Genomic DNA, 24,139 nt, shown 5'->3' with positions numbered 1-24,139 from the left:
CATTTTTTGTGCTAAAAAAAAAAAAATTTTGTTCAGGATCAAAATCTTTTAAAATCTGTGTATGCTGTCCACTAAGATTTTTGTTTAGATTTTCAATTCCTATATTTATATGTGAGACTAACTTAGGGCAGTTACTGTTATCTTGAGCAGATTTTGGAATTTAAAAATATTTTTACACTCTAATGAGCTGTGTGGTGTATCTCATCAATTTTGTTTTGAAACAAAGATGACAGTTATCACCTCTCATAGCAAATGAATAGCAGAACTGTGGCTTTTAAAATCCTGCTACCATTCCAATCACAGAAAAGTAATAACTGCCATGAAAGTACAAAGAAATCAGAGGTATGAAAACAACAAATCTACTGAGGAAAATGTTTGCCTGGAAACAAACATTGGAGAGGGCTTCCTATTTCAACATGGGTAAGACATGTAATGCTCTGATTTTCTTCATTGGATGCGTCGTACCCATTCATGTATTTTTACTGCTTATGTATTTGTTCTTGTAGTATTCCATATGCAGTGAATGTCTAGTAGAGCTGTCTAACCCTGGAGCCAGTGGATCCTTGTTTTTTGTGACCAGTGACAATGAATTTATCATCAAAACAGGAAAAATCTGGTCTAAATGTTTAGCCAATCCAAATTCTGGGCTAGGTTATAGTTCCTTTGTCTCTAAAACATTACATGGAAGGTGATCTTCATGTTGCATTTAACCTATGACATCCTCAATTCTGAAGTGTGATGGCTAAAAGTGGCTAATGCTGAATGCGTGGCCCTATAAGGTGCACGGGTTAAAGACGCACCCTCTGGACCCCCACTGTTTGTGTTCAAGCCCCGGATCTATAGCTCATAGCTATATAACCCTTGGCAAGGTTAGCTAAATAACCCTTGGCAAGTGATTCCATTTATCTTTGTCTCAATTACCTCATCAGTTTTACAACTTAGTCCTCAATGAATGTTAACTACTCATATTACTACTACATACAAAGTGCTCTGCAATACATTGCTTCCTTTATCCTGCATCCTGGATCCTGTCTTTATTACAACCACCATGGAAGACAGGTGTCTGCCAGCCTTCAAAGACTGAGGCTCAGAGCTTACCTTATTTACTCCTGGTCACACAAGTTAGTTGATGGCCGAGTGGGATATAAGCCCAGGACTACTACATAGTTCTACTTACTTCTCAAAATCTATTCAATCAATTTCATAGTATACTCTAAATGCAAAATAAACCTCACCAAGGAGAAAGAAACATGCCAGAGTTACTGAAAATAAAAAAAAGCATTAAAAAAAAAAAACTGGAGGAAAGTAATTAAATCTAAAGTAGAAGCTTTAATTACATGCACTTACCATGTAATAGCCTGGCAGTAGCTTCTGAAGGAACTCCGCTTCTTTATGCTGAACTGTTTTGATGATAAATTCATCGTCACTGGTCACAAAAAACAAGGATCCACTGGCTCCAGGGTTAGACAGCTCTATTAGAGGTTCACTGCATATGGAATACTACAAGAACAAATACATAAGCAGTAAAAATGCATTAATGTGTATGATGCAGCCAATGAAGAAAATCAGAGCATTACATGTCTTACCCATGTTAAAACAGGAAGCCCTCTCCAACAGCTTTAAGAGGAGACTCTAGGTATACTAACATGGCTCTTATGAGATTTCTAAAAATTTAGCTGATCCATTTACCTTAATAACAGAATCATGAATCACCATATTTGTTCAATAACTCCCAAGAGTGGTGTTGACCAAGGCACTTTGTTTCTAGCAAGTGCCCAGAAAATAAGAATGGAAGGTGTGGTCCCCACTGTGTATTCCTCACTTGACACCAACACATATTCTTGTCTCACTGTTTACTCTAAGAGAGGTCATTCACTCATGATTTCAACAAAGAGATGACTCTAACACCTGCATCTCCAGCCAAGATCTCCCTAGGGGATCCAGACCTGTATGTCTAACTGTGTAACAGACATTTCTACTTAGTTATACCACAAACACTTCATATGTAACAATTTCAAAAGTAAGTTCATCTCAGCCTGTGGTTAGCCCATGTGGTGTCTTGGTAGTGATTAGAAAGAAGGAACTTTTTTTTTTTTTTCCTGGTATATGCAGCTCCGAGCCATAAAAAGGTTGGTAAACAGATGAAGGGATAGATTCCAGGCTTCACTCCTTCACCTTAGCCAGGTATTTCTGGGTGGTGCACACCTTGTACAACTATACATGCTGACTAGATCATCTGTTCCTCCCCCATCCTCCGTCTTCTCTCTTTTTCCCTCTCTTATAGAAAGGAAGCATCATTCACTCTGTTCTCCAAACCAGAAACTGAGACATCATCCTTGATGTTTCACATTTGTTCATATTCCATATCCAGACTACTGCTAATATCTGCCCCATTCATGACATCTCTTTTTCAAATTCCTGAAATTCAGTGGTTTCATCATTCCATACCTTGATTATATGGCAAGCTCCACCTGTTCTAAGCTATTCACTCTTGACTCCTCCTGAGAATCCTCCACCAGGAAACCAGAGATCCTTCCAAACTGCATAGCCTTCCAAGCCTTCAAACCTTCCTGTGGGTTCCACTGTTAATAGAGACAATTACATCCAAGTTTCTCAGCACACCATTCAACTCCATGGATGACAAAGCTCTGCTCTTCAGCCTTCTCTCTCATCCCTTTCCTCCTTAAACTCTAACTCCAGAGAACTATTTCTCATTTTCTCAAGTGTGCCACACACTCTTGATTATTGACTGTATTTTCTTCTATCAGAAACCACCTACCTCCATGCTACCTTCATCTAGCTGAATACCACCGAATAAAACTTCCTTAAAAAAAAAAAAAAAACACCTTATTTTCTTGACAACAGACACTGGACTACCATTATATGACAACAAATTATTTTTGGTAGGATGTATATGCACTTAAACACTTGACATACGGATTTTATCATCCACTTGGCTTGCCGATTCTTCAAGAAAACCCTTAGGATGATTTGGTTAATATCACATATGATTCTAGTTCTATGCCAGAAATGCACTATCCATGTTCATTCAACATTTAAAAAGTACCTACTGAGTGCAGATAGATGCACTGCCCCAGGCGCTTAGGAAGCTTATACAGTAGTACGAGGAAACAGCCAACAAAAAAGTAAATAATTTACACATCAGAATGTGCTTAAGTGCTGTTGAGAGAAAGGACACAGGGAAAGGGGGATGGGAGTACCACCAATGATGAAGACAAGGTGGTCACTAAAAGCCTTATTGGGAAGGCGGCATTTGAGGAGAGGCCTGGGGAATATCTGGAGAAAGGGTACTGAAGGCAGAAGGAAGGGCAAAGGCTAAGATCTTGAGACCTGGAGAGTTCATGGCACAGCAGGGAGGCCACGGCTGAAGCAGAGGGGGCAGAGAGGACAGCTGAAGGGGAAGAAGCCAGAAGGGTCTGGTGGGACAGACAAATATATAGGCTATATACGGAAGTGGCCTTTTATTTAGGGGAGCTGAAAGCCACTGGAGGGTCTGTAGCAGAGGACCACTCACTCCCTCTGCTGTGCTGAGAGGCCCCAGTAGGAGGACAGAAGGAAGACTCAGTAAGGAGGCTGGTATAGTGATGCTGGCCTTCAGTGTCTGCTGGACAGCACTTGCTCCAGAAAACTCTGCCTGGTTCTGCGGGTCCACATCACCTGCTTCCTGGCACTGGATGCTCTCGTCACAGAAGATAGCACGTGACCGTGTTAGTCACTCAGTCATGTCTGACTCTTTGCAACCCCATGGATTGCAGTCTGCCAGACCTCTCTGCCAATGGAATTCTCCAGGTAATACTGGAGTGGGTTGCTATTCCCTTGTCCAGGGGATTTCCCCAACCCAGGGATCGAACCCAGGTCTCCTGCATTGCAGGCAGATTCTTTACCGTTTGAGTACCACAAAGTACCTTAATGGCCTATTTACCTATTCCAAGTTCCCTCTAGACTATAAAACTCTATGAGGGCAGAAACCATGACTCTTAAATTCTGATATGGTTCAGGATCTGTGCCTTGTACACAGAAGGGACTCGATAAATTTTTGTAAATAAATGACTGAAATTTACCAACAACTGAAGGGCTGTCAGTCTCCCCAAGTAGTGCCCCAAACCAGAAGAACAGGAAATTTTAGGTTTATGAGTTTAGTGTTTACTACTTAATAATCCCTATTATTGACTTATAGAAACACTGTGGGCAGAAAAAAAGGTAAGGAAGTTAATGTGTGAGATCAGACCAGCCCTGGTGAGAGGCAAGAGCAGGGATTTAAGGAACTGTATTTTGAGGATGGAGGCATTTGAAATCACCAGGGCTGAACATCCTTCAAAGTGTTTTATCTGGGTTTGTGAATACGTAAGTCCTTATCAAAGAAACATCTGAGAGGATACGAGGAAGAAGGGAAGGAGGGAGGAGAAGAAAGAGAGAAAATGGGAGAAAAATGACTAAAAGGCAGTGTCTAGATGTTACCTTTTAAATCATCCTGCTTTGGCAGCACTGTGGGTAAGGGAAACAGAATTCACCAGGAAAAAAAATAAGCAAGAGTTCACTGTCTTTCTTAACATCACTGGCAACTTCCATCCCCTACCTTCTCCTTTTTCCTCCAGCCTTGCTTCCTGGAGCTCTCTTGCTAAGCAGCACAGCAACCTAAGACCTCAAGAATTAGTTGAGGATATGCAAGGAAAATAAAAACAGTCATCAGCCTCCACACAGGATGCTGTAAAAGCCAAGAGGAAGCAGAGGGAACCTTTCCCGCTCTTGGGCAGAGTCCAAGTGGAAGGAAAGGCCTGGGTTTGGAATCAACCGACTGTTTGTAAAATCATGACTCTGCCAGTGGCTAGTCATGTGACCTTGAGTAATTTAGCACTTGGAGTCTTAGAAACCTCGTCTCTAAAATAAAGATGGTGATATATACTTGATAGCATCTCAGAGTGTTAAAAATAAATGTTTTTTAAATCCCTGGCAAAGAGTGACCACTTAGGCATGGCTGTTGCCATTTTTCACTACATGCTCAGCAGTGCCCTAGGATGTACTGAGAGTTTCAGCCTAACTCCCATGACAAGAAGGCTACTCAAAGGTACACACTAAGATGATCTTGGTGAAGCAAGAAAAGAGACGGGTGGGGGGTGATGAGATAAGTTAGGAGTTTGGGATTAAGACATACTACTCTACATAAAATAGATAAACAACAACAAGGACCCACTGTATAGCACAGGGAAGTCCACTCAATATCTTGTAATAATCTATAATGGAAAAGGATCTGAAAAAGAGTGTATATGCATATATATATATCTATATATCTGAATCACTTTGCAGTACACTTGAAACCAATACAACACTGCGAGTTAACTATACTTCAATTAAAGAAATTAACTTTTAAAAATTTTTCTTTTTTAAAGAAAAAGTAGGTGATTTGTGTAATGACAAATCTGAGACTCAGGAAAATAAGTGTATTTATTTATTTTTAAATAAATAAATAATTTATTTATTTTTAAATAAATAAATAATTTATTTATAAATAATTTATTTAAATAAAATTTTCATTTATTTCCATTCTCATAAAAAATGAAGGCAGATCCCAGACTCTCTTAGGATTTTGATTCTTTGTTCCATGGGGTTTGGATTTCTGGCATAGAATCCTCTTGTGGGTAGGAGTAAATGTTGTGAAAGTACAAAAACAACAAAGAATGCAGAAATTAGGGGCTGCAAATAGAGAAATTAGGGGGTGATTCAGGAAGAGCTGTCTAGGGAAAACTGGATTCAGATGTGAACATCGGCTTCCAATTAAAGTCTCAGATTCTTCCAGAAGCAGTGACACAAACTGGAGACTCTTTCATTGGTTACTAATTGCCAAATACTCCTTTATTATGCAATTTGCAGATGAATATGAATGGAGAAATCAGTTGTTTTGCCCTCTTTCAATAACCATTTTGGGGTCACTTCTAGCACAGTGTCAGTCTACAATAAGTTGGCATTAGGATGCAGAACCCTTTCTACCATTATCACCTCTGATTTCTATGGCTTTTCACTTTGCAACTCTGTTACTGTTCTCTGCTAAGCTATCCTCTTCAAAATGTTGCCTTTTCAGAGCAAATAAAGAGGAGCTATGGGAACATGTTAATTAGCTGTGATCAACAAGCTCCTGTGTGCACCCTGATGTACCTTCCTGGCACCCTCACTGTGTAAGCTGTTGCAGTGTGTTCATTCCCTGCCTTCTATTTCCTGCAGGGCCTCCCTATGTACCCTGGAAAGAATGCAAAGCACAGTCCAGCTGGGCTCTGCCAAGGCAAATCAACTCTGTAAACTTGCACAGTGAGGTGGAGATCATTTTTCCTGCCACTTCTTCCCCTCAATGGTGTTTAATTATTTACCCTGCTCTCTTTCTTATGGGTGTCAATAAACCTAAATCACCCTGAACTTGGGAATACCCAGGCACCTGGAAAAGAAGGAAATTAACCAAAGGCTTGTTGCCTAAGCAGAAATGGGGTGAAGATGCTCTGGGGCCCCTTCCCCTGGGAGGTCTTTATTTAGGAACAAATAAGGAAGAAGGAGCATTTGAATTGCTTTGTAATACACGCGGCTGCACCCTCACCACGCTGTCTCACATCCAATTGTGCACGTTTCAACATGAATTTGTAATCAGCACGCACTTGGTGAATTTTAATAGTACTGAGAATGTAATCAGAGTAATTCAGGCTGAAATCCAGATGCAACAGCATAAGACTAAGCAGAAATACACATATATCACAGGGATCTGATATCAAATCTATCTATAGTGACCACCCCCTACATCTTCGCCTTTCCCCTCCCATTTAGGTCCGTATATCTTCACAAATTTGGGTTTAGATAGCCCTAGTTTGATGGATACCAGGATGTATTTGTGATGTACGCCTTATCCTTTTTTTTCCTTCACATGGTATTTCAGGGGACACCATCTTATTTCATTCTTCTGTTTTTTGGGCTTAACCATTCCAAAATGTGCTTTGTTAGGTGTATTTGACCTCTTTGTCTCATTTTTCAGAATGGATAACCACAGTTCGCAGTTTGATGGCTAGGGAGTGACCACCTTGAGACCATACCTTTTGGGTTTTTTTGCGGGGGCCGTGCCGTGCAGTTTGTGGAATCTCAGTTCCCCAACCAAGGATTGAACTGGGGCCCTCGGGAGTGAAAGTGTGGAATCCAGGGAATTCCTGCCATCTAACGACATCTAAGACTCAGTGGTTGGAAGCATGTGAGACTATGGTTCTGGCTTGGGCTGTGCCTCCACCCCTCAGCATGGGTAACCTTGGGCACCTCCCTTCACTGGTGTCAGATTCCTCATCTACAATGAACAGTTGGGCTAAAAAGTCTCTGAGGTTCTGCCTGACTCTCTGAAGCACAATGCCTCAGGCAAAAGACCCCTTCCTCATCTATCACACTCCAGATCACTGGGTAGTGTCCTCAGATACAGTGCTTTGGAGGTGAGCCTCCAGAAGCTCCAAGAACAATAAGGGGAGCTGCCTCGAGCCTGGGCTGAGGGAGGCCCTGGCTACGGGGACCAGGGAGCCATGTAGTTAGAGGCTCGTGGCCCTTGTTATGTCTTCTGCAGCTCCCAGAGATGGGTCCGGTTATGGAACTGTGTGTACAATTAACAAGGGAGGTGGAAAATGCAATCAAACAAAAGCACACTTAAGCTGCCTGGTCTTATCTCTGCACCCCCTCCACCAGCTTTTTACTACGAAAAATTTCAAATATGCATAAAAGTAGAGAACTGTGCAATTAACATTCATGTGTCTATCTTTCGGTTTCAACAGCTATCAACTCATAGCCTATCTTGTCTCTTTACATCCTCAGTCCTTCCCCTGCCTGCTTTCCTCAGATTCTTTAAAGCAAATCACAGACATTAAATCATTTCTCTGGTATTTTACTGAGTGTAGCTTAGTCGTGTCCAACTCTTTGCGACCCCGTGGACTATACAGTCCATGGAATTTTCTAGACCAGAATACTGGAGTGGGTAGCCCTTCCCTTCTCCAGGGGATTTTCCCAGCCCAGGGATTGAACCCAGGTCTCCCGCATTGCAGGCAGATTCATTACCAGCTGAGCCACCAGGGGAGTCCAAGAATATTGGAGTGGGTAGCCCATCCCTTCTCCAGCGGATCTTCCCAACCCAGGAATTGAGCTGGGGTCTCCTGCATTGCAGGTGAATTCTTTGCCAGGTAAGCCACTATTTGTCTCTAAAGGATGAGGATTCCTCTTATAAAAGAGAACCAAAATACCCTTCCATCCCTTTACAAAAAATATCTTCCACATAATCAAACATCTAGTCAGTCTTTACATTTCACTAATTTCCTAGAATTAAAAAAACATAACTAGTTATTTGAATTATTTGGCTCTGTCTTTCTAAGGGCTGAAACTGAAGCTGAAACTCCAATACTTTGAAACTCCAGTACTTTGGCCACCTGATGCGAAGAACTGACTCATTTGAAAAGACCCTGGTGCTGGGAAAGATCGAAGGCAGAAGGAGAAGGGGACGACAGAGGATGAGATGCTTGGATGGCATCTCCGATTCAATAGACATGAGTTTGAGTAAACTCTGGGAGTTGGTGATGGACAGGGAGGCCTGGCATGCTGCAGTCCATAGGGTCGCAAAGAGCTGGACACGAATAAGCAACTGAACTGAACTGATCTTTCTAATATTCTTGATCAAAACCTTCCCTTCCTGCTATACTGGGCCATTCAAAGTCCTATCTAATGCACTTGCATCTCTGGTCTCATGGTCCTAACACTGCTCCTCATCCTTACATGCCATTCCAACATCTTTCCTTTTTTCCCCACCTACTCAAATTTCACTGTAATTTTTAGGTCACGGTTAAACCACGCCATACCCATAAGAAGCCTTCCTAATCATTGATCCAAGAGAGAGCGACTTCTCCCTCCTTTGAAATCTTCGAGCATTTATTGTTTCTCTTCCTCTTCTTAATTACTGCCTGGTAGAATGGGTGGTTTTCCCACATCAATCATCATCCCAATTGGATTCTAAGTTCTTTGAGTGTCATGACTTGTAATTTTTTTGAATCTCTCCATAATTATTAGCGAAGCGTTTTAGTTACAGTTGCTGTTCAAAGTACCAAATAATCAATTAACGACCTTCTGCCAGGTACATGAAGGAGGACTTCTGCTTTGAGAAGCCATCACATAGCCTCCTGCTCCTTTGTAAACATTCTGACCCCATTATGAAGGTAATTTTTCCAGCTTAAAAGCTCATTAGGAAACTGTATAAGCTATGTGACTTGTTGCTTAGAAAAAGGCCTTCCCAAGGAAAGAAATCCTGTGAGGTAGACTGACTAAAGAATGGGCTTTGTAGCCTGCAGGTTGATGGCTACAAAGTGGGTTGATGGCTATCAAAGTGGGTTGATGGCCCACTAAATGGAGACCTGTCAGGTAGACAGCCATCTCATCACACTGATTGAATCTGTGTTATGAAATGCAAGTCTGGGGCATCACCTTGGTTGGCAGAAGCTCAAGGTAAGTCAGAAAGAGAGAATCCATTAACTTGTAACATATGGCAGAAGATGAGCTATCATCAATCTTGTTTTCAATAACACAGTATCAAGACCTCATTGGGTTCTCCAAACATGTTTCCTGAATAACAGTGACCCTCAGTAACTACCAAATGGCCAGAAACTAAAGGATCTTCCCTAATGTAAATCCTGCCCCACATCCTGCTAATGCCTGTGTTCATGTACTTGTGTGGTTAAGAGGGCAGGGTTGACATTGCTGTAGAAGCACCTAATCTCTCCACCAGTGGGGTGTGGAGAGTAGAGGTGTGGGGTGTGGGGAGGCAGAGAGCGGCACAGCCATCTCACAGATGTGAAGTGGCAGCTTGTGTGGTTTTGATTTGCATCTCTCTGTTGATTAGTGATACTAAGCATCTTTTCATGTACCTGTTGGCCATCTGTATGCCTTTTTTGGGGAAATGTCTATTCACAGCCTCTGCTCATTTTTAAATCAGGTTGTTTATTTTTGATGTTGAGTTGTATGTGAAAGTCACTCAGTTGTGTCTGAATCTTTGTGACCCCATGGACTATACAGCCCAGGGAATTGTCCAGGCCAGAATACTGGAGTGGGTAGCCGTTCCCTTCTCCAGGGATCTTCCCAATCTAGAGAGAGAGGCCAGGTCTCCCACACGGCAGGTGGATTCTTTACCAACTGAGCCGCCAGGGAAGCCCGAGAAAACTGGAGTGGGTAGCCTATCCCTTCTCCAGCAGATCTTCCTGACCCAGGAACTGAACCAGGGTCTCCTTCATTGCAAGCGGATTCTTTACCCACTGAGCTACCAGGGAAACCCAAATGTGAGTAGTATGAGTGCACATTTAAGGCAGCAGGACGCCCACAGTACACACAGTTCTCATGCTCTATGAAGACTTAATATTATTTCCTTGAGCAACCAGTATACTCTTTCATTCATCAGGCAGAAGTTTTCCTTAGGGCTCAACTAAGGGAGAGGGTCATTCATGGGTTTTATCAGCTCGGAACAGAATCAGCTTTGAATTTAATCATTTGTAGTATATTCAAAGTATAAAACAGAGTTTAAATATTCTCTGTTATTAAGTAACACATGTTGCTGTACTTCTTCTGCAAAGGATTATTCTCAGATCTGGCTCAAGTCTTACTAAGATCATTCAGAATGGAATGAACAATAAATATTTGATGGTATCCTTCCTAAAGCTTCTTGAAAACCAATTTTCAAGAGCCCCAGGGTGTTAACAGTGATCAAATTATAAGATAAACCATTTTTCTCTTGAAACAGAAAGAAACTTCCTGGCTTCTTGAACAGGAATAAGGTAAAACTCTGAGGTCACATCAGACTTTCTCACAAAAAGCCTGCTGTGTTTGTACTGGCTGCGTGCCAAAAGGCAGACAGGGAGAAAAGACAGACTTAAGGGTAATACATGCCCTCGTACCAAATAAAAAATACCTTCAGAAAGAGCCCACATGAAAAGCTGTTTAGGACAAAACTATCCAGCTTCTCTAAAATCATATTCAAATTGTAGGTCAAGGTGAACATGGCCATGGGCCATGGCAGGTTTGAGACAAATGGTACAAATAAGGCAATTAAAACAGGAAGACTTTCAAAAAGAACCCAATCAACAAAACTCACAGGAGTATTTATAGCTAATTATATCTCTTAGAAGAATTATCTAAAGTAGCAACTGAATTCCACTTATTTAAATATCAATTACCATAGTAGATTCTATAGCTATCAGGTAAAACTTAGAGTCAAACCACATTTCCTGAAGCTAAATTTATAATTGTTATAAAACTTGATCCTTTTGCTATGCTCCAGAGTTTTGCAAAGTAAAAGACCCAGGCTATTTGTTGCTGTTGCTATGAGACACTTGTTGCTATTGCTATGAGACAAATGTTGACGTCACACATTTCTGGAGAAGGAAGGAAAATGATAAGTTCTTACCAAGTAATCATCAGGCTTGATACCAAAAAGTTCTCTGAAATATCGGAATGCTAGTGGAGCATATGTCTTAAATCTGAAGTCTGGATAGTGATGTGCTGGGGTCAGATTGCTCCCTTCACTGCAGTTAAAATGTTAAAAAGAAAAAAAAAAAAGAGAGAGAGAGAGATAAAGAACATCAGCACAGACAATTTTGACTTCAAATTCTAGCTCTATTAGTCCTGTACCAATTTCCCCTCTAGTAAAACATCCCTTGATACTGAGTCTCTCTAAGCTAGTGTCACAAAGGCCAATGGCCATCAGGGAAAAACAGCTGCTAATCCAGCAAGGGACACTCCAGGCTCGCATTCCCTGCCAGTCACAATGTGTCTTCAGCCTGAAAATTCTTCATCCCCCTGTGCCTCCTTTCTGGGAAAAGCACTCCATTCTCTCCAATGAAACCACTGCTGTAATGCTTTAGGTATAAGATCCAGTGTTTTGAGCAATTTCAAAAATGCATTTTTTTTGGCCATGAATTTTGAATATTGCATAAACATTTTAAAGTAGGAATAAGTAAAATAACTTAGCAAATGTCTCACCAACAGAAAGAACCAACACAGTGGAAATAGATGGGTGCTAAACTCTTTCTTATATCCACAGTTACAGGGAAAAGACCTTAAATATTTAGGGATTTTAAAACCTATTTTCCATTCCCATACATATCATGATTTTTTTCCTCTTCTGGGTTCACCATCTTTGAAAATTTTTGTACAAAATTTATGACAGGTATAAGGTATAAGGAGATCAGCAAATACTCATGCACCTAACCTGTTGCTTAAGAAATAAAATATTATTCATGTCGTTCAATTGCCTTTAGTACTTTTTATGGATCATATACTCCTCCTTCTCCTTAGAGACATCCACTACTCTGAATTTTTATGTTTATGATGTTTACCATCCATTTTATTCTTTGCCTACATACAGTAAGACATTTCACATGACATTACCTAATTTTTTATTGTAAAAAAAAATTTATTTAGAGGTTCAGAATCCTTTTTCACCACATTCTCAGTGGGACACTGAGGCCGGTCTTTCCTGGATATTACACAAACACGTTGTGCAAATAGAAAGGCTTTCAGCATACAGCAAGTACTTAGAGTTCGCTGCAATTTAAGGTAGCTGAGGTCTGTCAGATTTGTTTGTATCAGTACCTGACACATGGCAGACAATAAGTATTTTGTGAATGAAAAAAATGAGTTTAAGATAATGCTAATTCAGTAAACTTGATTCTTAGATGAAGCTTAGGTTCAAAAGTCAACATAAAAGGAAAACAAAAAATCACATAGTCCAAAATCATCCTTAAAAACTATTTAGGAAATGACCTGTTCAATATATCATGTGGCCAGTTTTCCCCCGCATGGTTACACATGACCGTTTCTTTTGGTGACTTCCAAAAGAAGTAGTAAGCTTGTGTTGTTAGGGGCCATCCTATAACAACCAATCTTCTCTGGGAAGGCCAGGGCTGCACTCAGGCAGCAGCAAGGCACATACAGGACGGGAGTGACACAGGAATGGAGGCTGCTTGGGAGAAGAACTCACATATGACCAGATCATCCGCTCACTGAAATGGCTATTGTTGCCCAAAGCAAGCACAGTTGAATATTCATAATGCTTGTATGATACCCAGGCATGGTGTCCAAACATTTCCTCATCCCATATTTTGGGATTTACGAGACATGCACTCAGTTATACGTCTTGTGGGACTGCCAAAAGGAATGACTTTAGAACTTACATAATTATAACTCGAAAACATGGGCTGTGTAGAAATAAGAGATTAAGAGCAAAAAGGCTCATAGAGACCTCTGACATCTTTTCTCACTGTTGCAAGCAAGTACTGATAATCTGAAGCAGGCTACTTTCAGTGGGCCAAGAGTGTTGCCAATTTTTATTTTCTCCCACTCTCTTATCTCCTTTCTATCTCATGCAGTCAAAATAATTCATTCTATTACAGATCACCTTCAACATTCAAGAGTAAAATAAAACACCCGTTCCACTTACATGGAATTATTCTTCAGATGATTTATTCCGATGCAGTTGGGGACCCGATATTTTATCAGAGAGGATACAGTATTTATTACTATCATTTTTGGTTACTCAGAGCTTCCTGAGTTGTTCACCTTTCCCTGAATCTACCACTAATTACAACAGCTTTCCTTGGATTCACATCTCCCTGACTACTGTGCTTAATTCAGAAAAGGTGTGAAAAGGATAGTGTTAGGTTTCCCTGGAGATGAGACAGGCAGACAACATGTGTGCATACACACACACACACACACACACACACACACACAGAGAACATCTCTAGTTAAAGAAAGGGAACCTTTATTTCTTTACATATCCACCCTGACCCCTGACAGCTGGTATAAAAAGCCATTACATCACTAAAAATGAAAAAAATAAATTGAATCTATTAATAGCTAGCTTTGGGCCACATTAAGATATAAAGAAAGGTATGGGTCAACTATGATACAGGCTTGCCTGTATGGGGTCATCAATAAATTATATTTGTATAATGGAGACAATGAACAGAGAACAAGGATAATACTTAACAGAAGCATTACAGGAAATGGCAATTTCTTCACAGCATAATTAGCAGATATTAATAATTAACTGCTGAGGTTATACAATCTGGAACTTCTCCACTTGCCTGAATGGAGAGGAACATTCCCTAACAGTGGATCATAATAAATGACCACTTTTCATTTGTTTTTCTCCTAGTAGATTATAGTTCATGAATTCTGCTTTCCTTTGACAAGTATTAAGATTTTGCATTCTCTCAAACACTGGACCCCCTATGTGGGAGCTGAGACGCTCCTAACTCCCTGTAGTTCAGGGAGACTTGCGTTCAAGTTCCATCTCTGCCACTGACAAGTTGTGCTCTCTGAGACCTGTTACCGAGCCTCTAGAAATGACATGGCAGAGTGGGTGAAAATGTGAGAGAAAGGCCATGCCCCGGCACATGTGGAGCCCTCAGTGAGTTTGGATGATTGAGGTTGCATGGAAACAAAAGATAACCCAGGGTTGAACACGTCACATGAAGAATAAGGTGGCTAAATGTGTGTGTTTTTTTTTTTTTTTAAAGCAGGAAAAAGAAAGTGACAAAATGAGAAAATACTGGGTTGGCTAAAAAGTTCACTCGGGTTTTTCTGTAGCATTGGGCTGAAAAACGCAAACAAACTTTTTGGCCATCCCAACGTGTGCAACTCATTTCACAAAAAGCTAACGTTCCAATATAAAGAGCTCTAAGATACAGCAAAGAAAAGACCAAAAAGTTATATATTAATATTTTTTAAAAATAGCCAAAGGTATAATCGGGCAGTTCACAGAAATGGAAGTACAAATGACCTAAATATATGAAAAGATGTTCAACCTCATTTGTCATAGAATAAATGCAAATTAACCATCACCAAGAGATCATTTTCTCCCTTAGATGAGTAAAAATTTAAAACTTTGCCATAGCTCAAGGGAGACTAGCACCCTGAGACACTACTAGTGGGAAAGTAAATTGATACTTTTTATTTGGAGGACATTTTTTACAACTGTCAAAATTACAAATGTATATATAACTCTTGATTTAGCAAATGCATTACTATATGCTAAACTAGTGTTTGTATAAAATGACATATGTGTATCTGGTTATTCATTATGGCACTGTTTATAAGGATGAAGGATTAGAAGCAACTTAGATGTCTCTCAGAAGGGAAGTCAATTAAAGTTCAGTCACACACTGGAATATTATGCAATTATTACAAAAGAATGAAGAAGCTTATGTAACCTCAGTTATGCAGATAATACCACTCTAATGGCAGAAAGTGAAGAGGAACTAAAGAGCCTCTTGATGAGGGTGAAAGAGGAGAGTTAAAAACCTGGCTTAAAACTCAACATTCAAAAAACTAAGATCATGGCATCTGGTTCCATCACTTCATGGCAAATAGATGGGGAAAAAATGGAAGCAGTGACAGATTTTATTTTCCTGGGCTCCAAAATCACTGCAGACAGTGACTGCAGCCATGAAATTAAAAGACACTTGCTCCTTGAAAGGAAAGCTGTGACAAACCTAGATAGCTTAATTAAAAAGCATAGAAGTCACTTTGTGGACAAAGGTCCATAAAGTCAAGGCTGTGGTTTTTCCAATAGCCATGTATGGATGTGACAGTTGGACCATAAAGGTGGCTGAGCACCAAAGAATCGATGCTTTCAAACTGTGGTGTTGGAGAAAACTCTTGAGAGTCCCTCGGACAGCAAGGAGATCAAATCAGTCAATCCTACACTCAAGCAACCCTGAATAGTCATTGGAAGGACTGATGCCGAAGCTGAAGCTCCAGTACTGTGGCCATCTGATGTGAAGAGTAGATTCATTGGAAAAGACCCTGATGCTGCGAAAGATTGAGGACAGGAGGAGAAGGAGGGAACAGAGGATGAGATGGTAAGATAGCATTACAGACTCAATGGACAGGAATTTGAGCAAATTCTGAGAGTGAAGGACAGGGGAGCCTGGCATGCTGCAGTCCATGAGGTCACAAAGAGTTGGACATTGACTTAGAGACCAAAACACACTGACATGGTGAGATGTGAGACACATTAAGTGAAAGAAGGTTGATGCAAAATACTGTGTATGGCATGCCAACACTTGTATACAAAAACAAAAAAATATATCTTTGGCATGTATCTGCATAAAAAAAAACCCTTGAAGGATGTACAGATCCCTAGTAACAGGGGTCAGTAGAGCTAGAGCTAGACACTGGGTACAAAAGGACAGGAATGAAAGGGACACTATGTACAGTATTTCTTTTAAAAGCATCATGAGGATTAACCCTCCTATGTATTACCATTTACAACATTAAATTTTTTTTTTAAGTTGGGGGTAAAAGCCATAAGCCCAAAACAAAGCTCTGCACACTGGGTACCACACAGCAGAAAGGTTCAGTAACCCTTCTGCTTAGTAAGCTGCTCCAGTGAATAACAAATAGCAACCTGATATGAATGAAGCTCTACTGAAAGAAATGCAAATTACTGGACTGTTGGCCCCAGCTGGAGGTTGTCAGGAGGTACAGGGCACAAGAGCAACACCACACAGCAGGTGCAGCAAGGATCAGCCAGCAGACCTACGGGGGACCTACAGGGTACCTACGGGGTACCAGTGTGGGTGCTGGTCCACTGGTGTCCAGCACAGAGGCTCCTCTGCACATGCAGGAAATGCTGAGCCAAGGCAGCAGACACAACTCAATCAGCATTTATCCACTGGCCAGTGGGAAAGCGCCACCAAAGACCCCTGAGGGCTTTCCAGCCCTGAGCCTGGTGGCAGCCATCAGGAGCAGTCAGGCATCTAGATTCAGCAAAACTGAAGTCTGCCGAAGAGAAGACTTCTTCACAATTTAAGACTTAGGTCTCTTCAACCCGTTTAAAAAAGACCCCAGTTTCCTGTCTTAGCATAAAATTGAGGCTTTGGAAATTTCAGCTACGATGTTTTCAGCAGTGATTCGAGATGTTTGGATCCCGTGAGCTGGTAAAATTTCAACAATAAAAATCTGGAGGCCGAAATGTCATACATTTTTAGTTGTCTGATTTAGTATGAACAGAATGTTAGTTTCTAATTTTAAAAAACAGATATGAAACATGCAACAAAGGTTTACTGTATAGCACAGGGAACTATAGTCAATATTTATCATGACCTATAATGGAAAATAATTTCAAAAATAATATATGTGTATATGTATAACTGAATCATCTTGCTGTGCACCTGAAACATTGTAAGTCAACTATATTTCAATAAAATTAATATATATTAAGAAAAAATCTTTAAAAAATCTTGAGGCCCACGTAGGATCTCCAATTTTATTTTGCCAAGTAAGAACCTAAATAAGTAAGCCAACACACAGTTCTACTTTACCAAGTTACTAAAGAAAGGGTTTGTTAACCTCCCCAAAGGAGGAAGAAACTTCAAATAAAAAATAGTACTTTATCTTGTTCTTTTCTCCCTTATTTCATCAAGAAGCAGTTAGAGTTTATTATGGATCAGCTTTGGGATTTTGATATTTACTCTTTGGAGGTGGGTTCAATTTTCAATTTAACTGAAATTAATTTAAAGTTAATGCTTGTCCTCAGTCCAAACGTATGTTATTTCTCAATGGCAGTAAATGTTTGGGGTTACAATGCTGAAGCTTGAGGAAGCAGTAGCTAGCATCTGGAATTTCCCATTTAGCAGATAAGGAAGTCAGAGCCTAGGGAGGGAAAGTAATGACCTAAATTAGTCAGGAACAAACAAGAGGAGGAGATTAGATCTACACCAAGGCAGTGGAACAGTCAGCAGCAATTAGGTTGGCCTTAATTTCAACTTGATCTTCCTCGGTTAGTCTTCCTTTTTAGGATCCTGTTAAAGGTTTCAGGGTACAACCTCCCCAAATACCCCAATTATCTCCCCATCCCCATGCTCCCCATCCCTAATAATGCTGCAGGATCAGGTGGGCTGAATTTGATTAGCCATTTAGGGGTTCTCATTTGTACGTATCGTGAACACCCTGCTTTGCATGTGTGGTTTCAGAGCCTGATAACCAAGCGCTATTTTCAGTGGCACTGAGTGGAGAGATCTGATGCTCAGCAATGGGGTGAAATTGATTTAGTATCTCCAGGACTCTTAAGAGGCTCAGTTTTGGAGCTGAGGCCCAGAGCTTTGATGTTTTAGAGGCAACATTTTATATATGGTGAGCTTCCTTGATTTCAAACTGTTAGTGGCCTCCTGGCAAAACGAGTGGGTCAGCAACTCCTAGGTGACAGATTTATTATAAGGAATTGGCTCATGCGGTTATGGAGGCTGAGAAATCCAACGATCTGCCATATGCAAGCTGGGGGCCCAAGAAAGCTGGTAGTGTAATTCCAAACCAAAACCAAAGGTCTGAGAGTCAGGGAAGCCAATGGTATAAGTTCCAGTCTCAGTCTGAAGGCCCAAGAATCAGGAACACTGATGTCCCAGGGCAGTGATAATGTCTAGGGCCTGTGGGGCTCCTGGATACAAGCCCTTTCTGTATCCTCCATTTCTTTGATTATAGGAAACAGCCTTCATTCAGTCTCCCTGATCTTCCCTGAGTTCCAATGGGCAGATTCAAGTATTTAACTAAGGAATGGAGAGGATGTGAGGCCAGGGAGAAACAGTCAAGAGCAGCCTTGGAGCAAGGGCCTGTTTTCCCATCAGTGGATACACACAAAAATATCTTCGAGCTAATCTGCAGGTACTGAAGGCCCCTCCAGGTGGAAGGAGTTAATGATGAATGGTGGTATGCTGACCACAAGCATGAAGACCCCAGACCAGTTAGACCTGAAGGCAGACTCCCACTTACTTCCCCACCAACCTGTTAGAAGAATGTCCATGGACTGATCTCACCCTCTTTGAACAACTACTATAAAACTTCTCCCTATCCTCCCCAAGTGGGGACACATGGTTTGAGGGCATTAGCCCACTGTGTCCCCCTTTGCCTGGCAAAGCAATAAAGCTATCCTTCTCTACTTCATCCAAAACTCGTCTCCAAGTTTTGATTCACCACCAGTGTACCGAGAAGCTGAGCTTTCAGCATCAGCAGGAGATGTCCCATCTCAAGTAGGGAGTGAATCAGCCCTTTCGCCACCTTTTTGTTCTATTCAGGGTGATGCCCACCCAAACTGTGAGGTGATCTTTTTTTACTCAGTCTACTGATTCAAATGCTAATTTCTTCTAGAAATATCCTCACAGACACACCCAGAAAAAACGTCTTCTCAGCTATGTGGGCATCTCTTAGCCAGTCAAGTTGACGCATCAACTTAACCATCCCACCTCCCATGAGGCAGGATAAGTGACGTTGTCCTAATATACAGATGGTGATACTGAGACAAAGAAAACTTAAGTGTAATACAATTGGACCAGTGACACCACAGTCCAGGAACAAACGAGCGGTGGCACCAGTCTTCAGAGTGAACCTGTGTATGGCAGGGCATGCAGAAGCAGCGTCAGGCATTACTAACTGCCTCTGCCCACTCGGGCAAGGTGGAGACTGCTTAGTTTTAACATACAACCATTTAACCTAGGTAATAGAAATTGGTTCTCTCTCTTGCCAAATCAGACAGTGGCAGTGTCTTTCCATTCTCCTGGAGGAAAAACAAAACCAACATAATGAAACAAAAGACACACTCCCTGCAGGTGCCAGCCTCCTTCTGCTGAACACATCTGTGATGGGTACCCCTGAGCTGCCTTCTGGAACACAAGGTTGCACCATCTTTTGAGGCGAACAAGCTAACAGCCAGTCTTTAAAAGTGAGTAGCTGAAGACAGCTTAAATTCCAAAACTAAAGAACATATTCCAGGGTGTCATTTACTGGGAATGTGTGATATCGTCGTTCATCACCTAAATGCTAAACTTCTAAAGTAGTTATTAGCACACTGAAAAATTATGTTTACAAGACAATTTCAAATAAGTGAAAATGTTATGTAATATTCAGTGCATGCAACAAATTTTTCACTTTTGAATTAAAGGAAGAGGTATATAATCCTTATTGATAGGAAATTATCTTTCCCCTATACATTATCTATCCCCGCTACATAAATACTGAGCAAATATTTGAAACGCTTTGACTTGAAGGGACCTTGTATTATTGGCTTTACCAGCAACAGTCACACCTCTCATTTAATCCTGAGAAGAATATTCTGGTAGCTTTCTGTTCTATCCACATCTATATAAAACCTTGTATGGAAAAAAAACAGGTATAGATCAAGGATTAGCAAACTTTGTAGAGTCTTTGTTACAACTACTCAACTCTACTGTTGTAGTGGAAAAGGAACCCTAAACAATATGTAAGTGAACAGATGTGGCTGCTACAATTAAACTTTATTAAAAAAAAAAAAAAAGCATGGGGCCGGCTTTTTCTCATGAGCTGTAGTGTGCTGACCCATGGTACAAATGGATTCCTGGATGAGTTTATGTCAGTGAAACTTGAAATGCAGGTGGTTGACTAGTCTGTCAAAACCCTAAATGTAGCACTGATATTTGGCAATGCTTATATGCATCTTTGACATATATGTTTGCTTGTCATTGAGAATAATATCATAGCTCAGTTGGTAAAGAATCTGCCTGCAATGCAGGAGACCCCAGTTCGATTCCTGGGTCAGGAAGATCCTCTGGAGAAGGGATAGGCTACCCACTCCAGTACTCTTGGGCTTCCCTGGTAGCTCAGCTGGTAAAGAATCTGCCTGCAATGTGGGAGACCTGGATTCAATCCCTGTGTTGGGAAGATCCCCTGGATAAGGGAAAGGCTACCCACTCCAGTATTCTGGCCTGGGAAGTACAGTCCACAGAGTCACAAAGAGTCGGACATGACTGAGTGACTTTCACTTCACCTGGTGATTCAAATAAATCCCCAAGAAGAAAATCCATCAAACCTAAGGGCAGTCTGCAATGATCTTCACATCAAGCTAAATTCCAGTGAGTAGATGAAAATACAGGTGATTTCTTTTTCTTTCTTTTTTTTTTTAACAAATTCTTTGATTAGATAATTATTCTTGAATATGGAAAGATATATTTATTGCCAGCTTTCAATCCATATTTTCCATCCCAGAGAAGGCGATGGTATCTCCTACAGAGGAACAGAGGGATGGATTCAAGCTGGCTGTCAAGGGGCCAGATAGGTAGATTTAGTTTCATAATTCTAGAAGTTTTGTTCTTTTTTTAATTCAAAAAGAAATACCGTTCCTGTGTTTCATCACCATAGTATAGGGAGAAACAAAACTGTGGACCCAGCCACTGCTGAGTTCAAATCCTGGCTTTTCCATTTACTGGTTTATCACTTTGGGTTAAGACACCTAATACCTCAGGGCCTTAGTTACTTCATATATAAATTAGATTTTTCTTAATGGTAAAGATGAAAAGTAATAACAATAATATTGTAGAACATACAAATATTATTAATAAGACTATGCTTAGTTCATAGTTGGTACTTAAACTTTGCCTCCTGTTGCCGCCTCTGGTTCATGTTTACATGGCAGAAACATGATCAAACATTCTCTATCTTCCTAATCCCATTTACACATGAAAAATCTACAACCTTGAGTTCTGGGTGGTACAGAATTTGGGGTCAAAAGATTAAGATATGGTCATGGTTCTCTTACTCATCTATTTTGTGATTTTGGAAGATAATGGAAACAGACAGTTAAAAAGAATTTTGTATCATCCTTAAAATCTTAAACAGGTCTAGAGCTCTTTTCCATCTACAAAATGAAATAATCTGTGGTGCAAATACATAATATCTAAAAATAACTTCAAGCCACTTTAAAATAAAGAAAGAAAAAATAACACAGTGCACTTCGTTGCTAAGGGAAACAGATTCTGCAGTCTCAGAGCAGTAGTAAATTAAAACATCTCAAGGCACCCTAAGCAATTAGTTCTATGACCCAGATAAATGCATTGGACTTTAGAGCCACCAGAGACTTCAGAATGTTTCAACTGCTTGCAACAAGGGCCTCTCACCCTAGGCAAGTAGAGAAATATAAGCAGGGAGGGAGGGAGCATTATTTGGCCCCTTTACTGAGTTGTAACTGACATACAATAAAATGTACAGTTTGTCAATTCTCACATATGTGTATACCTATGAAACCACCACCAGAATCAAGAAACTGAATTTATCCATCACTTTGTGGGAAGGGTTTTGATCGCTATAATAATGAGATATTACTGGCATGGCCTGGGGATGACAAATGTTCAGTCTTGCACAAAGAATTAGCTCATCCAAAAAAAGTCAAAAGCACATTTGTTGAGAAATACTGGGACCAATCCCTTGGCTAAACCAAAGAAGAAACTTAGCCCAGATGAGGAAACTGAGGCAAGACCCCATGTGAGTTTCTTGTTTTCATGTAAATGCATCTGGAGCATATATGTTCTTTTTAAATTATTATTATTGGAGTAATAATCTTTCCAATTATTATTGGAATATAGTTGCTCCAGAAAAAACATCTACTTCTGACTATGCTAAAGGCTTTGACTGTGTGGATCACAACAAACTGTGGAAAATTCTTAAAGAGATGGGAATACCAGACCACCTTGCCTGCCTCCTGAGAAGCCTGCATGCAGCTCAAGAAGCAACAGTTAGAACCAGACCTGGAACAATGGACTGGTTCAAAATTGGGAAAGGAGTACATCAAGGCTGTATATTGTCACCCTGTTTATTTAACTTATATGCAGAGTACATCATATGAAATGCCAGGCTGGATGAAGCACAAGTAGGAATCAAGATTGGTGGGAGAAATATCAATAACCTCAGATACACAGATGACACCACCCTTATGACAGAAACCGAACAGAACCTAAAGAGCCCCTTGATGAAGGTGAAATGGGAGAGTGAAAAAGCTGGCTTAATACTCAATGTTCAACAAATAAAGATCATGGCATCCAGTCCCATCACTTCGTGGCAAACAGATGGGGAAACAATGGAAACAGTGAGAGACTTTATTTTCTTGGGCTCCAAAATCACTGCAGATGGTGACTGCAGCCATGAAGTTAAAAGACGCTTGCTCCTTGGAAGAAAAGCTATGACAAACCTAGGCAGAATATTAAAAAGCAGAGATGTTACTTGGCTGACAAAGGTCCATATAGTCAATGTGCAAGTTGGACCATAAAGAAGACTGAGTGCCGAAGAATTGATGCTTTTGAATTGTGGTGTTGGAGAAGACTCTTGAGAGTCTCATGGACTGCAAGGAGATTAAATCAGGCAATACTAAAGGAAATGAATCCTGAATATTCATTGGAGGGACTGATGCTGAAGCTGAAGCTCCAATATTTAGGCCACCTGATGTGAAGAGCCGACTCACTGGAAAAGACCCTGATGATGGGAAAGATTGGAGGCACGAGGAGAAGGGGACGACAGAGAACGAGATAGTTGGATGGCATCACTGACTCAATGGACATGAGTTTAAGCAAGCTCCGGGAGATGCTGAAGGACAGGGAAGCCTGGCATTGTGCAATCCATGGGGTTGTAAAGAGTCGGACATACTGACTGACTGACTGAACGACAGTAGTTGCTTTACACTGATGTGTCAGTGTTGGCTGTAGAATAAAGTGAATTACATATATATATATAATCCTTCTCTTTTGGATTTCTGTCCCATTTAGTTCACCACAGAAAACTGAATAGAGTTCCTTATACTGTGTGTTCTTTAAACAAGCAATACAGTATTCGCTTAAATTTTAGTCTGAATCAAATGTTTCATGTCACATTGACATTTAAAAGCTATACAAACTCTGAATGATATATTTGAATGTGACAGTGGACTCTTCTCAATAGGATCAGCCAGCTGGGTGCTCCCTTCCCCAGGGACATGCGTGTCATTCAGTGGCTGCTGCTGCTTTCTTGGAATACAGAGTTAAGGTTAAAGATGCAAAATCCAGGTAGATACAACTTTGGTTCCCTATTCCTGAAGAAAAAAATCTCATTTTGTCTTAATAATAAAAATGCAGTGTGCTTATGATAAACTGTCCATCAACAAAAGGAATCAAAACTCTCAGAAGGGCCTGAAAACAGTGTTAGTTGCTCAGCTGTATCTGACTCTTTGCGACCCCATGGACTGTAGCCTCTGTCCATGGAATTCTCCAGGCAAGACTACTGGAGTGGGTAGCCATTTCCTTCTCCA

General features: G+C 40.7%; 1 protein-coding gene across 2 annotated transcripts in view; it reads right to left on the bottom strand.

The window, feature by feature from the left end:
- Positions 1-24,139, bottom strand: part of PIP5K1B (phosphatidylinositol-4-phosphate 5-kinase type 1 beta) — a 350,214-nt gene that overhangs the window by 142,563 nt on the left and 183,512 nt on the right. For both annotated transcript variants that reach the window (XM_070794241.1, XM_070794240.1), the window contains 2 exons: positions 11,462-11,579; positions 1,348-1,500 (listed from right to left, as the gene is read on the bottom strand). In XM_070794241.1, coding sequence (XP_070650342.1) covers positions 1,348-1,500; positions 11,462-11,579 — 271 coding nt within the window. The remainder of the gene's footprint in view (positions 1-1,347; positions 1,501-11,461; positions 11,580-24,139) is intronic.

Source organism: Bos indicus, chromosome 8 (assembly GCF_029378745.1).
Source record: "Bos indicus isolate NIAB-ARS_2022 breed Sahiwal x Tharparkar chromosome 8, NIAB-ARS_B.indTharparkar_mat_pri_1.0, whole genome shotgun sequence".
In the NCBI taxonomy this organism is placed as follows: Eukaryota; Metazoa; Chordata; class Mammalia; order Artiodactyla; family Bovidae; genus Bos; species Bos indicus.
This window is presented reverse-complemented; position numbering and strand designations above follow the sequence as displayed.